At 44.0% G+C, this 15,279-nt stretch overlaps 1 protein-coding gene across 1 annotated transcript in view; it reads right to left on the bottom strand.

Moving 5' to 3' along the window:
* Window positions 1–15,279, bottom strand: part of POLE (DNA polymerase epsilon, catalytic subunit) — a 126,027-nt gene that overhangs the window by 19,421 nt on the left and 91,327 nt on the right. Inside the window, exons 39-41 of the mRNA XM_068131122.2 lie at window positions 14,765–14,966; window positions 14,025–14,198; window positions 5,579–5,704 (exon numbers count right to left, since the gene is read on the bottom strand). Of these exons, the coding sequence (XP_067987223.2) occupies window positions 5,579–5,704; window positions 14,025–14,198; window positions 14,765–14,966 (502 nt within the window). The remainder of the gene's footprint in view (window positions 1–5,578; window positions 5,705–14,024; window positions 14,199–14,764; window positions 14,967–15,279) is intronic.

Raw genomic sequence — 15,279 nt, forward strand, 5'->3', positions numbered from 1 at the left:
GACGTGGCTAACCTCTACAAGACGAGACTGGAGCAGCTGGGTGCCACGGTAACCAACAGAATACACACAACCAGACTGAAGGACAGACTTCTTTCTGTGCTTCCTGATCTGAGAGCCCACTCTCAGGGCCGAGACACACTTCTCTTGTTTGAGAAAGATATAGGTCCCGCCCTGAAGAAGGCCTGTGATCATGACAGTGATGCCATGCACCTAGTAAGAGCAGCACATGTAGTACGTAGAGAAATGTTTGAGACCAGGTTCACCTTTGACGGTGCGTTCCAAGCTGACTGCCAGAAAGATTCTGTGACACCATCCCTCCTTGCTCTGGTGAACATGATCCTCGATGGGGTGAACATCAAGCACCAGACTCAGTTGGCTAACACAATCACCACAACTGCTGCTCTTACAGTATCGCAGCTACTGGTGTTCAACAGTGTAAAGCATGCACGCAGTGTGGTCAACCTCAGTGCGCCACAGCCGCGAGAGAGAAACCCCACTCCCACTCTACTTGTCCCTCAAGATTCACGCTGTGACCAGGAGCAGAGGTCTGATTGACAAACTGTTCAGCCTAGGGATGTGTGTGTCATATGATAGATTCCTACAGCTCACAGCAGACATTGCCAATGGTGTCTGCCAGCGCTTCAACATGGAAGAAGTTGTTTGCCCACCCAAGCTGCGCCAGGGACTGTTCACTACTGGGGCTGTCGATAATATTGACCATAACCCCAGCTCTGCGACAGCCAAGGATTCTTTTCATGGCACAGGTATCTCCCTAATGCAACATCCATCACACACGAATGGCGGACTCGACCGTGGTGTAGTGGTGATTGGGCAAGACATCTCTTCCGCCAAGTCGGTAGCACCTCTGCCATCAGTGTACACAAGTGTGCCACCTGCTGCCATGAAGTCGAAGCACTTCACTGCACCGGCTGTACAACGTCCTGCAAGGCCTCCCGACCTCCTGGCTGCTAAAGCTGCCGTGGAAGAAGAGTATGGGTGGCTGAGGACAGTGAAGACAGCTCGAGAGAAGCAATCCATAGATGAATGGGTGTCATGGTCTGCCTACCATGCCGATGTCCAGTAAGCAGTGATCCCACCTGCCGCGATCAATGCACTGTTGCCTCTGTTCCTAGACAGCGCACACTCGGTGGCAATGATAAGCTGTTCACCAACTGGCTGCCGCCATGAACCCAAGACAATGTGCTACTCTCCCCATCTTTCATGCCCTCACAGGGTGCGACACTGTGTCTTATTTCGCTGGCAGAGGGAAGAAGACTGCCTGGGAGATTTGGAAAGTGTTCCCACAGGTGACTGATGCCTTTGAAGAACTCTTACGCATGCCAAGTGATGTCAGTGAGGAGTCAATGTCACTGCTGGAGCGCTTCGTTGTGCTGATGTATGACCGCACCAGTGACACCATGGAAGTGAACGATGCTAGGAAACAGCTCTTCGCACACAAGTCTAGGGCTCTAGAAAACATTCCCCCAACGCAGGCAGCACTCCAGCAGCACATCAAGCGTGCATCTCTCCAGGGCAACTGCTGGAACCAAACTCTGGTCCTGAATCCAGAGTTACCAATCCCATCTGACTGGGGCTGGACAAAGGAGGCCTCTGGGTGGCAGCCTCTTTGGACGACACTGCCAGAGGCATCAAAATCTTGCCACGAACTGATCCACTGCGGCTGCAAGAAGGGATGTACCGGCTGCTGCAAGTGCACCTAGGCTGCACTCAAGTGCACTGCATTATGTGCATGTTCGGGAGACTGTTAGGTGCAATCAGACACCTTTATATTTATGCGTCTATATCTTACAACACGATTTCATGCAAGCTGTTCTGGACACCACAATAACCTAAATGTATTTTTCAATAAATTTGTTTTCTGAGGTCACTGACCTCATTTAAAGCACTTGTTCAGTCATGGTTGCATCCTGTGATTATGTATAAAGGCTCTCCAGAAGATAAAGGGACCAACACATGGCAACATACCTTTTTAATGATTCCCAAAACAGACAAACTGCACCAGAATCGTGAAAAAATGACAATTTCAATGTAATTGAGGTCATTGACCTCTCACTATCCTCAGAGGTCAAATCTGACTTACCTCCCGATCTTAAAATGAAGCTTATGGTATGTACTAACACTGGTAAAAATTTCATGCTTTAGTCATAATTTGCACAATTGTTATGATTATCTGCTGCCCTAATGGGTAAGGTAACCTATCATACAAAAAGGTGCAAGTATTGTACTTTTGAACGATGAGAGTGTATACCAGAAACTCCATAATCTCAACAACAATGGACTCTCAACACCAAAATGTCACAAACCGGTACATTAGGTAAGCAGGACTACCATTGCCTATACGTATACTCAAAGGAAAGGCACCTACATTTTATGGTTAATTTAAAATCTATAAACAAGATGTACCATTAAGGTCACTTGTGTCCTTTATAAATAATCTTTCATACAGACTGAGTGAGGTTATCCATCAGCAGACTGGTGGCCAACACTGAAATTACTGCTAACATTAGTGGTAAAAAACCCTGGTGTTGGGCTAGCGGCTAGGGTGCCGGTTTAGGATCCGAGGATCCTGGGTTCGAATCCCGGTCGATCGCTGAATTAACGCCAGGGGGGTTGACTCAGCCTGTCATCCTTCCGAGGTCGGCAAATTGAGTACCAGTTCACTGGTAATTCCCTGTTTGTCGTTAAAGGCGGCAAAAAGGGTTGGCGTCAGGAAGGGCATCCGGCCGTAAAACATTGCTTCAAAAAGGGGACCAAAAAACAACAACAACCACGGTTCCCGAAAAAGGCGAACCCCCGCTTGCGGGGAAAAATGGCCTCTAAAGGTGGTTATATTAGTGGTAAAATTGTGGAAAGATTGAAAAACGTTAGATTCTGTGATTATGAGGTAAGTGTCATTTGATGCGGTTTCACTCTTTACGAATGTCCCACATCATTTGGTCGATAAAATCAAACATGAGAGTTTCAAACAGTCCAATGATTAGGAAATGGCTTTTCCAAACAGCCGGCTGACACAGGGCGACCAACGTCTCAGGTCTGCTGGAGTGTGATCTGGATAGTGTGATGTTCATGTGCAAAGCAGCGTACCATCGACTGATTTTTGGAATAGGAATGGGCTCTGGTGTCTGAAGTGGTATCTAATCTGGTAATGGAGGGGTGAGAATGGAAAGTCTTAGGGAAAAAAGACACGTTGTTGGAACAGGTGTGTGGACGATACATTCATCATTGTGCATCGGTACAAGGTTAATCACCTTCTTGTACAACTTGGCCATGTTTTTCCGAGCATAAAGCTGACAAAAGAGATAGAGAAAGATGGGCCCTTATAAATGTTAAGGTTCACTAGCAACTTTATGGTTCTTTGGAGATGTCTGTGCACAAAAAAAAGCCCCAACCAATTGCAAGAAAAGACTAGACTTCAATTTGTATAATCCTATTTGTCCTTAACATAGTGTTTCTCAAACGCTAACATACCATGCATGGTTTATTTGGTCATCCACCGATGCTGTAACCAAGGGGATAAAACAAGTCCATCACGTATTATGGAATAATGGGGGGCTAACAAAGTGGATTCAAGAAATCTAACATTACAAAACGCAAGGAGCTGAATTTGATTGGGTGTGTGTAGAGTACCTGTATAAAGAGAGTTGCGCCATGCGCTGACCCGAGATTTATGGTCACGTGATTTCGTGGCGCCATTTTGTGTCTAACTTCACCGTGCGTGAACGTCAGCTTGGTACGGGAATGTTGTTTATTGCCAAACAAAATGACTGGTTGTTCTGCTTTTGGTTGTTCAAACCAATCTGGGAAATATAAGATGTATAGATTTCCAAGTGATAAAGTCAGAAGACAAATTTGGGAAGCGAAAGTCAGACGAAAGAGCTGGAAAGCGATCGACTCCTCGAGACTCTGCTGACTTGCAGCTTGTTAAATCATTACAATGGAAATTGAATATAAATGTCGATAAAACTAAAGTTGTACACTATAGAAATATGGCAATACCACGTACAGAATTTGTTTTAAGTGTGTTAGACTATATGTCGGCTGGAAGTCCTACACCGGAATTGCTCTCGGCACCCTTTAAAAAATATTGGATATGCCCACACTCCTTTCTAAAAGTTATTAAAATTCAGAGAACGACAGCATTGGTTTGTCTTACTTATAATGTTAGCTCTTATATGCAGTGTTGGCTTGTAATATGCATTGCCATACCACTTTTAATATCACCACACAGCTCTTTTTCACGGCAATAGCTGAGTTTTTGACAAAACAAATATCACCTGTATGTAAATAATAAGACTAAATATGTGTAGTAAAATTTTTTTTAGCAGGTTTAGAATATATCACCCCATATCGCGAATGTACATGTATATCTAATCCGACACACTTAGACACAAAATGGCGTCCAAATTTGAGTTGACACAACTCTCTATATACAGGGACTCGGTGTGTGTACCAAAGGAGTTGGATATGATTGGGTGTGTGTACCAAAGGCATTGGATATGATTGGGTGGTGTGCACAAAAGGAGTTGGATATGATTGGGTGGTGTGTACCAAACTGTGTGCAGGAAGGATGTCGGAATGAACTCCATTCAATGTACAATGTGCGCTGAGTGGATTCATCAAAAATGTAGTGGTCTGAGAGGGTCATTAACCAGTGTGGCAGCTACATTCAAGTGTAAGGTGTGCACAGAGGGAGCTGCAGATGGAGGAAATGTTGAGTTGGATCTTGGAGACGGCGTGAAGCTGGAAGGTGTGAAAGCATTTTGCTACCTCGGAGACATGCTGAATGGAGAAGGTGGAGCACACTCGGCAACGGTTGCTAGAGTGAGACGTGCATGGAATAAGTTTCGGGAACTGAGTGGCGTGCTGATGAGGAGGGGAGTGTCGTTGAAGCTGAAGGGAAAGGTGTATGCTGCATGTGTGAGAAGTGTTATGATTTATGGGAGCAAGACATGGGTAATGAACGTAGGACAGCAATGAAGGCTGGAAAGGGTGGAAATGTGAATGGTTCGGTGGATGTGCGGAGTATCGTTGAGAGAGGAAGACAAATGATGAATTGCAAAAGATGATGGGAATCGAGCCTGTGATGGATGCTGTGAAGAGAAACAGGTTGAGATGGTTTGGTCATGTGTTGAGGAAGGATGAAAGTGACTGGTTGAGAAGAGTGATGGAAATGAATGTAGAAGGAAGTAGAGGACAGGGAAGACCGAGAAAGACTTGGCTAAAGGTGGTGGAAGAAGAAATGCGGGCAAGGGGGTTAACAAGGGGAGAAGCCGAAAATAGGATAAAATCGAGAAGATTGCCATGGAGCCCGCAAGGCTAACCCCCGCTCTCGCAGGGAAAATGGCCTTAAAATGCCTGTTGTTGTTGTTTGTTGGTGTGTACAAAATCAGTTGGATACGATTGGGTGGTGTGTACCAAATGAGTTGGATACTTTTGGGTGGTGTATACCAAAGGATTTGCATCCAATTGGGTAGCAGACATGAGTGTACATCAGTCAACCCAAATCTAAAACAAGGCAATATGAGGCAGATTACCCATTATGGACCATTTGACACACCTGTTGGTGACAAACTCGACGTAGGCCAGGGCATCAGCAACGTTGCGTTTTTTGGTGCAAACCAGTAGTCTGTTGAAGTCTCCATAGACAATGGTAGAACCAAGTCGTTTGAATTCAGCCACTAGCCTGGAAAACAAACAGGTACAGATGGATTTCAGGTTTGGTATTTTAACAACGTGGGGAGAGTGGAGGGAGGAGGATTCTCTATACAGAGAATCAGGTGAAGTCTGGCCCTCGACCTTTACTTCCAGAGCTGAAGTTACAGCTGGGCCAGATGTTAATACCTTGTTGAAGGGACCGTACTCGGGAGTCATGCAATTGACAACGACCAATGCCATTAACAATGACATGATGATGCAACGATTTAGGGCACACGCGCCAGGCCAAATGGAAGTCACATTTTCAAAATCCCAACCGTGGATCAACTGGTGAGAGTTTGTGTGACAACTTTAGATCAGGTGAGACCAATTAAGGTTGGACAATTTCATACAATATTCGAGTCCAGGTGCAAGCCAATAATTTGACAAGAGCACTTATGGAATGCATCCACCCACCTGCCAACCATACTGTGTGCACTTGCTGCGGACCAGTGCTGCATATGAAGAGAGTGTGGCCAACTGAACAATAGGCACCATGTCGCTCCCCAGAGAGCTCGGAGCTTGGAAGCTCGGATCAGAAAATATGGAATAATATCTTTGTGTTGAGTGTGTTAAGGGATTTGTACGAAACAGAATCAAGAAAATGATAGAATTTTATTGGAACAAATTGGGACACCACGATTTAAATCAAAAGTATGAACAAATAAAAAAATACACGACACTTGCGACAAAACACGGAGAATGAAAACAGGAGTTTCCAAACCAACCAACCAACTAACCACCTTTAGAGGCCATTTTCCCCTGCAGAGCAGTGGGTTGGCCTTTTTCGGGCACCGTGGTCCCCTTTTTGAAGCGATGTTTTACGGCCGGACGGATGCCCTTCCTGCCGCCAACCTTGTTGGTCGCCTCTTGCGACACACAGGGAATTACCAGTGAGCTGGTACTCAATTTGCCGACCTCGGAAGGATGACAGGCTGAGTCAACCCCCCTGGCGTTAATTTAGCGATCGGCCGGGATTCGAACCCAGGATCCTAGCATCCCAAGCCAGCACCCTAACCGCTAAGCCAACACCAGGCTTTGTATTCTCAACCAAACCGACACCGTCATTAGTAGTACACGTTTGCGGGGAATCGTAGATAGGACGAACTGTATCACGTGATGACGACCGGTCAGATACGGCTAATGATGCCATGGATGTATATGGAGCATTCGAGTGCCGACAATGATTATAGAATGGTGGTCCAAAATCCTAGCGCTTGACATGAATACAGTCAAAGTCAGCAGTAGAAACAGATCATTTGAGTTTTGTTCACGACAGCACGAATGGACGCACTCATACTGCTGGGTTTGCCTCCAGATTTTGAGTCCTGTATTCTCCACTTCTGATTGTCTAGTTGCTTCTGCGCAAAGATGTGTATAGCCTCACGGTATAAAACTTTCGGAGCAAGTTATCCTTCACATCATGGCAGGATGGAATATGATCACAATTGAGGTCATCAGCTTGCTCAACGAGTTTCATGAATAAGTTCTTCCCTTTCAGCTGCCCTTCAACCTCTCTAAAGTAGCGTTCTCTAGTGATGAATAGTTTCATTCCTATGTCCGAGCAATGGAAGCGACAGCCTTCCTTGCATTTCTTGAGCACAGTCAGAGCTGCTCAAATGAGGAGCAACATGGCACCTTGAAACCACGTGACTGTGATCAGCCAATCACATCGCTCCATGGCGAAAACATAAGATGGCCAGACTCTATATACGGCACTGCTGTGGACTTCACATACATGGAGAGGTAACAGAGTAGAAGTGATGTTGCACACGGCACCAGCACTGAAAACCATTCGCATGAAACACTCTTAACCTATGGTGTTAATGTTTGCTGGCAGCTGTAATGAAAAACCTGGAAGTAAGAAGTTCAGAGCTTTGGTCGCTCGGTATTCTACAAGACAACATACATCGGCAGTGCCATGGATGATCAAGCAGCCCTTTTCACGACAGCACTGCTCACATTGCATCAGAAGATGGCTAGAAAATGTGCCCCAAACATTGCCTGCTTCACCAGGCCAGTACAGCTTCCCATGGCTATTCTCAACTCGAAACTCAAAAGGCACAGCAAAATCATCGCTTCATGATACAGAGCTCCGCAAAACAAAAATCATCACTTGTCCTGAATAAATCAAGGATAGGTAGGGAACCAACTCTGCACCGGTGAAACCAGACTTGCAGATGAATGGCATACCACCAAAAAAAAGGAGTAAGATACACCTACAGGATAGGAACACCTGAAACTTAACCACAGGCATACAACAACAACAACATGCATTTTAAGGCCATTTTCCCTGCTAGAGTGGGGATGCAGGTAGTAACCACAGGCATGACAGGCCAAATTAGTCTTCTCCTTCATACAACCTTATCGTATCATAAAACAAACCTGTATCATTTCAAGATTGCGTGGCAGAACCCCCGACCCCAGATTAAGTGAATAAAGGGTTAACATGATGACAATAAAGAACAAAGACCCAAGACCAGATGGAACACTAACAGAAATGTACCAGCGTGGCAGCTTGACTCTCAGTGACAATGTACACACTGTATTTGTTACAACCAGGAAAGCAGAAACTGTGCCTCAAGACCTGAAATAAATCAGTAATTGCCACCTTTGACAAAATAAAGGTGTAAAATTGGAACTGCAGCATCTATCATGGCATGAGATGTTTTTCCTTTGAATCACAGGAAAGATTCTCATCCAACACCTGCTAGAACATTCCAACATAACACACAGAATGTAGCACCAGAACATAATGTTTTATTACTCGATTAAAGTTTCATCGCAGTGTCAAAATCATTTTGAAAACATCTTTGTCCAGACACCAATGAACAAAGGTGCATTTTTATGTTGGGTATGCGGGTGTCTTCGAATACCTCAGGGAGATGGATGTCCCTGCCTTGCATAATCCCAGGTCAACTGTGGGCAAGGTGTAGTACCTTTCAGGTACTACCTGTCAGGAGACTCGACATCATTTATGCTGAAGGCTCCAGTCACGGACTATATAGACCTCATCGAGGCCAGGCCTTAAATAAAAGAGCTGCATTGATAGAAAAGTGAAGAAAGAGAGAATAGTCTAAGAATTTTTGAGGAAGTAAAAAATCTGCTTTTTGAAAAGGGGAAGGCCATAAGTGTTTGGAAAGATATGGGAAGGTAAAGAGTTCCAGAGTTTGGCAGTGGAGGGGAAGAAACAAACATCATAAGACCCACCCTTGAGTTACCAATGGCGACACAGTAATCATGCGATGTAGTGACTTGTCGAGTATTCCGTGGTCTCGCTAATGGCGGAGGTACACAAGCAGCAAGTTCTTGGGAGCAGAAACCGGAGTAATATCTTTAGAGAAGAGAAATAGAGCCAACTTTGCAGTACAATTCAAGCAGGTCGAGTTTTGAGGTCAGATTGGGAGAGTTGATCAGTCGGATTATTTTGGATTCAATTCTGTCCAGTAAGTATGTGGAGCTAGAACCTCCCCAGGTGTGAGAGCAGTACTCTATACAAGGACGAATCGATCCTTTATATAGTTGAAGCAACTGTTGAGAGGAGAAGAATCTTCGACATCTGAACAGGACTCCAAGTTTCTTTGAGGTAGACTTAACTATTTGTGAAATGTGTGGATTTCAGGATAAATTTGATGTTAGGGTAATACCTAGTAGGTTTATTGTATTACATCGTGTAATTGTGGAGCTTCCAAAGGAGATTGGAGAGTTGAGAGGAGTTTTAGACAGAGATGGGAAGAAATTGAGTTCCAGAAGCATTAAACTTAACTTGTTTACATTTACCCCACTGTCCAAATATCTTGTATATAATATCCAAATAATATCTTGTAATATCTTGTAAATATCTTGTAACAAATATCTTGTATAAATATCCAAATATCCAAATATCTCCAAACTGATATCTTGTCCAAATCCAAATTTAAAGAGGGGGCTGTGATCAAATGAGATGTAGATCGAGTGAGGAAAGATGGGGCACATGGGAAATACGGAAATTACAGAGATAGCGTGGTCGGAGGGAAAACTCCAGAAGAGAGAGCAGAGTGAAGGAAAAAAGCTGATAGAGGGAAGCTTGGATATCAGACCCTGATGCCAAACCCTGTCAAAGGCTTTTGAGATGTCAATGCCTACAACAAAGGATTCCCCAAAGTGTCTCAGAGAAGAGGCCCAGACATTCGTAATGCAAGAAAGGATATCACCGGTAGATCTTGCCTTGCGAAAGCCATATTGATGGACAGATAGAAGATTGTGAGATTCAAGATGCTTGAGGAAATGGTTATTGCAAAGACATTTTAAGACTTTGGAAATAGTAGAAGTCAGAGCAACAGGACGGTAGTTGGAAGGGTTTGAATGGTCACCCTTCTTTAAATAGGCTGCACTAAGGCACGTTTCCAGGAAAGAGGAAAGGTTTGGGTTTTTAAACGAAAATAAAACAAACAAACAAGCCAGAGAGCAAGTTCTAAAGCACACTCCTTCAGGATACGAGGAGGAATGCCATCTTGTCTGTATGCTTTACTTGTGTCCAGAGAGAGGACCACTTTTTGACTGCATTGAAAGAGATTATAGGGAGGGGCATGGGATTGGTAAGAGGTGCATCAGAGGGAGATGAAATGTTGGAGTCATCCAGTGTGGAATTACAGGAGAAAAGAGAACCAAAAAGAGTTGCTTTATCTGACGGAGAAACAGCGATAGTACAATCGGAACAGAAAAGCGAAGGAAAGGAAGAGCGACAGAAGTTGTTGGAGATACTTTCAACTAAGGACCAGAAAGACATATTGGTGGAGGAAGATGAGAGGTTGTCACATTTCTTTTGGATAAAGGAATGCTTCACTTCACGAATAACATGTATGCAATGATTTCTATCAGATATGAAAGCTGAATGTGCGAGTCGGAGGAAGAAGAGTTTTTGCATGTCCAATATGCCGCATCCCTTGCACGAATGGTCGCAGAGCAGGAACTATTGAACCAATAGTTGGTAGGAGAGATAGACTTGAAAGAGAAGGGGATATAAGCCTCCATTCCTGCAACAATAACCTCAGCTATACGTTCAGCAGAGATAGAGGCATCGCCCGACGAGAGGCAGTAATCTTTCCAGGGGAAAATCAGAAAACAAGTTTTGTAAACCCATGCAATCAACGCTATTGAAATGCCAATACTGGTGTTCAGTCGGAGCAGGAGTGGTAGTAAGTAAAGTAATGTTCACTAGATTTTTGTCAGAATAAATAATTGGAGGTGAAATTGTGTAGCTATAACGTAACGGATTGGAGGTGAAGAACAAATCCAAAGTATTGGAAGAGTGGTCATGACGATCTGGGATATGGGTAGGGTGGGTGATAATTTGTTATGACAAAATGCATAATTTAAGAAGCAAAAGGGCCCAGAACGGTCTGCTGATGCTTTCATTGAGGTTCACAATTACACTAACCTACACTACATATCTACAACTACCTCCAACATAGACATCTACATACAATTACACCAACCCACACTACAAATCTACAACTACCTCCAACATAGACATCTACATACAATTACACCAACCCACACTACAAATCTACAACTACCTCCAACATTCTGCATACAATTACACCAACCCACACTACAAATCTACAACTACCTCCATCATTCTGCATACAATTACACGAACCCACACTACAAATCTACAACTACCTCCAACATAGACATCTACATACAATTACACCAACCCACACTACAAATCTACAACTACCTCCATCATTCTGCATACAATTACACGAACCCACACTACAAATCTACAACTACCTCCAACATTCTACATACAATTACAGCAACCCACACTACAAATCTACAACTACCTCCACCATCTACATACAATTACACCAACCCACACTACAAATCCACAACTACCTCCACAACATGCTACATACAATTACACCAACCCACAGTACAAATCTACAACTACCTCCACAACATGCGGCAAACAATTACACCAACCTACACAAGAAAATCTACAACTACCTCCAACATAGACATCTACATACAATTGTGACTATTCTCACCTATGACGAAGGCCGGGAACAGTGGTGAGTTTGAGGTGAAGGTGGGAGTGCATCAGGGGGTCGGTACTAAGTCCACTACTATTTGTAGCTGTGATGGAGGTGCTGGCTCGGAAAGTAAAGGAGGGTTTACCATGGGAGTTGTTGTATGCAGATGATCTGGTGTTGATTGCGGAAAGTATGGATGGACTGAAGGAGAAGATGAACAAGTGGAAGGAATGTATGGAGACAAAAGGTCTGAAGGTGAATATCGGAAAAACGAAGGTGATGGCAAGTGGTAAAGCATGTGGTGAGGTGGAAAGAACTGGGAAGTGGCCGTGTGCTGTGTGCAGGAAGGGTGTCGGAGTGAATTAAATTCAATGTACAATGTGCGCTGAGTGGGTTCATCATAAATGTAGTGGTTAGAGAGGGTCATTAACCAGTGTGGCAGCTACATTCAAGTGTAAGGTGTGCACAGAGGGAGCTGCAGATGGAGGAAATGTTGAGTTGGATCTTGGAGACGGCATGAAGCTGGAAGGTGTGAAAACATTTTGTTACCTCGGAGACATGCTGAATGGAGAAGGTAGATCAGACTCGGCAACGGTTGCTGGAGTGAGATGTGCATGGAAGAAGTTTCGGGAACTGAGTGGCATGCTGACGAGGAGGGGAGTGTCGTTGAAGCTGAAGGGAAAGGTGTATGCTGCATGTGTGAGAAGTGTTATGATTTATGGGAGCGAGACATGGGTAATGAACGTAGAGCAGCAACGAAGGCTGGAAAGGGTGGAAATGCGAATGGTTCAGTGGATGTGTGGAGTATCGTTGAGAGAGAGGAAGACAAATGATGAATTGCGAAAGATGATGGGAATAGAGCCTGTGATTGATGCTGTGAAGAGAAACAGTTTGAAAAGGTTTGGTCATGTGATGAGGAAGGATGAAAGTGACTGGTTGAGAAGAGTGATGGAAATGAATGTAAAAGGAAGTAGAGGACGGGGAAGACCGAGAAAGACTTGGCTAAAGATGGTCGAAGAAGAAATGTGGGCAAGGGGGTTAACAAGGGGAGATGCAGAAAATAGGGCAAAATGGAGAAGATCATCATGATGACCGCAAGGCTAACCCCTGCTCTTGCAGGGAAAATGGCCTTAAAATGCCTGTTGTTGTTGTTGTTGTTGTCGTCACCAATGACATTTTTGTCAAAAGTGGCAATCTTACTATAATTCACCAAATGTCCGTCCATCCGTTCGAAGGTACCGCAAAAACGGCTCAACCGATCGCAACGATATTTTGGGTGGGTATTCCTGGGACCCCTGGGAGTAAAATAGGCTGAATTGTTTTTCGAATTTTTCCAAGTTTTTCAATTTTCCAGTTTTTCCAAACAAGATGGAATAATATTTACCGATATGAATAGTGATGTGGCTTTTGTTGAAATTCTACAAATACTATTTATTCTACGTACCAGGAGAGAGTAGATCGACTCCTGACGAACTCTTCCTATATAAACGTGCGGCTCCGAAGTAACATGGCAGCGTGTGCAAAGTGACTGAGAAATGGGTGTAGTGGCCGCTTCCATGTTACAGATTCGGCGCGCACTCTTCATACATAAACGTGCGACTGAGAAAGACGTGTAAGCGGCCGCTTCCGTTTTGCAGATTTGTCGCGCGCTCTTCCGCATCTCAACGGTTCTGTTGTCATTGGCATCATTCATCACAAAATGCAACTGAATGCAAGTTTAGAATACAAGTACACGGAAAAAAACGAAATACAGTTTACCTGAAGAGATATGTTTTTAACACGCACAAAAGCAATATGACGTCATTGACCGCCATGAAAATCCGCGAAGTATTTTACGGTATTAAAACTGAGCCGCTCTTTGCATACTTAGGGGCAAATAAAAAAAACACCAGTTGATTGTCTGGATTTAAAATAAATAAAAAAAGGATGAGGCCCTTTTAATTCAATCTTTTTTCAAAATGGGTGCCATGTACTTTTTAGATTTTAATGATTTGCGCGTGATACGATTTAATGGATGTTTACATAAATCGTTTAAAATAAAAAAGCCTTCAATTTCTGATATTTTTCCTTTTCATTTGGGCTTCCCAATTGAAGCCCCGCCCATATGGCGGGTACCGTTGCTCGTAGTCACAATTGACCAATATATGACAAAGAGTGAAGACCCAAAAAGTCAGGGAGCATTACAATTATACTTCGTCCCACTTCAACTCCATCGTGTTGGTAAGGTCCTGCGATATTTCCTCAACCACACAACCGTCGCTCACCACAGTCTTCCCACAGTGGAGGACTCACTGTAAGAACAACTTGCTCATCATGCTGTGCAGCGAACGATGCAGTGCCGGTTCGTAGAGCAGCGACGAAGGAAAACTCAGCCAACGGTAGAAGTGAATCAGCTGGTTATCAGCATGCACGTTGCTGTACTGAGTCACCTCTTTCACCCAACCAGCCACCATCCCCTTCACAAATCTGCAAACAATAGACAAAAACAAAAATTTGGAAAAATTAAATTAAAATAACATCACTTTGCAAAACATATCTTCCTTTTCACAGATCACTCCACATTATGTTGTGCAATACCCCCATCACTCTAACTGCCGGAGAGTAGCTGTGTCACGTGCTGTTCATTTGGAATTTACAAGACGCTGGTGTTACAAATGGAACCTGTCCTTCAATCCTGAAAAAAACTCACAATCGCTCCGTAAGGATCATCAATTAATCTGGATGAAGTCATTCCTTCAAAAATCACAAGAACTCATCATAGGTCATTGTTGATCACTCATTGCAGTACTGCTCTCACTATGGACTGGGACCCCACAATCACACGTCTCTCCTGCATTCTGTGGAATCGAAAGTTATCGACGTTATTAATTGCCATCTCCCATAATGAGAGCAAAGCCCAATTCCTGTTGCTCTCATAGCAGACACGTCGTTGGCCTGTTTTTAATCCCGTCTTCTAAAGTCTAGTTCCCACTGCTCTCTCTGACCTCCAAAAGCGAAAACCCTCCGGAGACGAAACCGAACGGTACACATGCCTGAAGGCTTGGGAGCAAAGTGCCGTCTCGTCGTAACTGGGTATGCTTGGAGCCGGGCCACCAGACAACATGTCAGGAAGAGAGGTAGCTGGCATGGCATCGAAGGAGAGGCACGCAGCACCTCCTCCTTCCATGTCGTTGACGTGATGTGACTGCAGCAGTGTGTTCACAGCCAGGAACTGGAGTTGCAGCTCCACACACACTGTGCGGACACAAAAGGCTCAAACAACCAATATTTCTCACAAAAGGAACTCTGCAGAAAATTGCAGACATCTTGAGACAAAATATTGGCGATCAAATATTCAAATCAAATTCAAATCAAATATTGATCAAATATTGGTCGAGAATCAAAAGGATGAAAGATTTTGTTTCAAAACTGATAAAGAAAAAAAAAAAAACTTAAATAGGGGCAATACCCCGTGGCGCTCACCTGGTAGAACAAAGCAGTATACCACATTGACTAGAGGTATTTTAAACAGTATCACGGTATTTTAACAAATTTCACTGGTTGCTAG

Source organism: Myxine glutinosa, chromosome 11 (assembly GCF_964187855.1).
Source record: "Myxine glutinosa chromosome 11, kmMyxGlut1.1, whole genome shotgun sequence".
Classification (NCBI taxonomy): Eukaryota; Metazoa; Chordata; class Myxini; order Myxiniformes; family Myxinidae; genus Myxine; species Myxine glutinosa.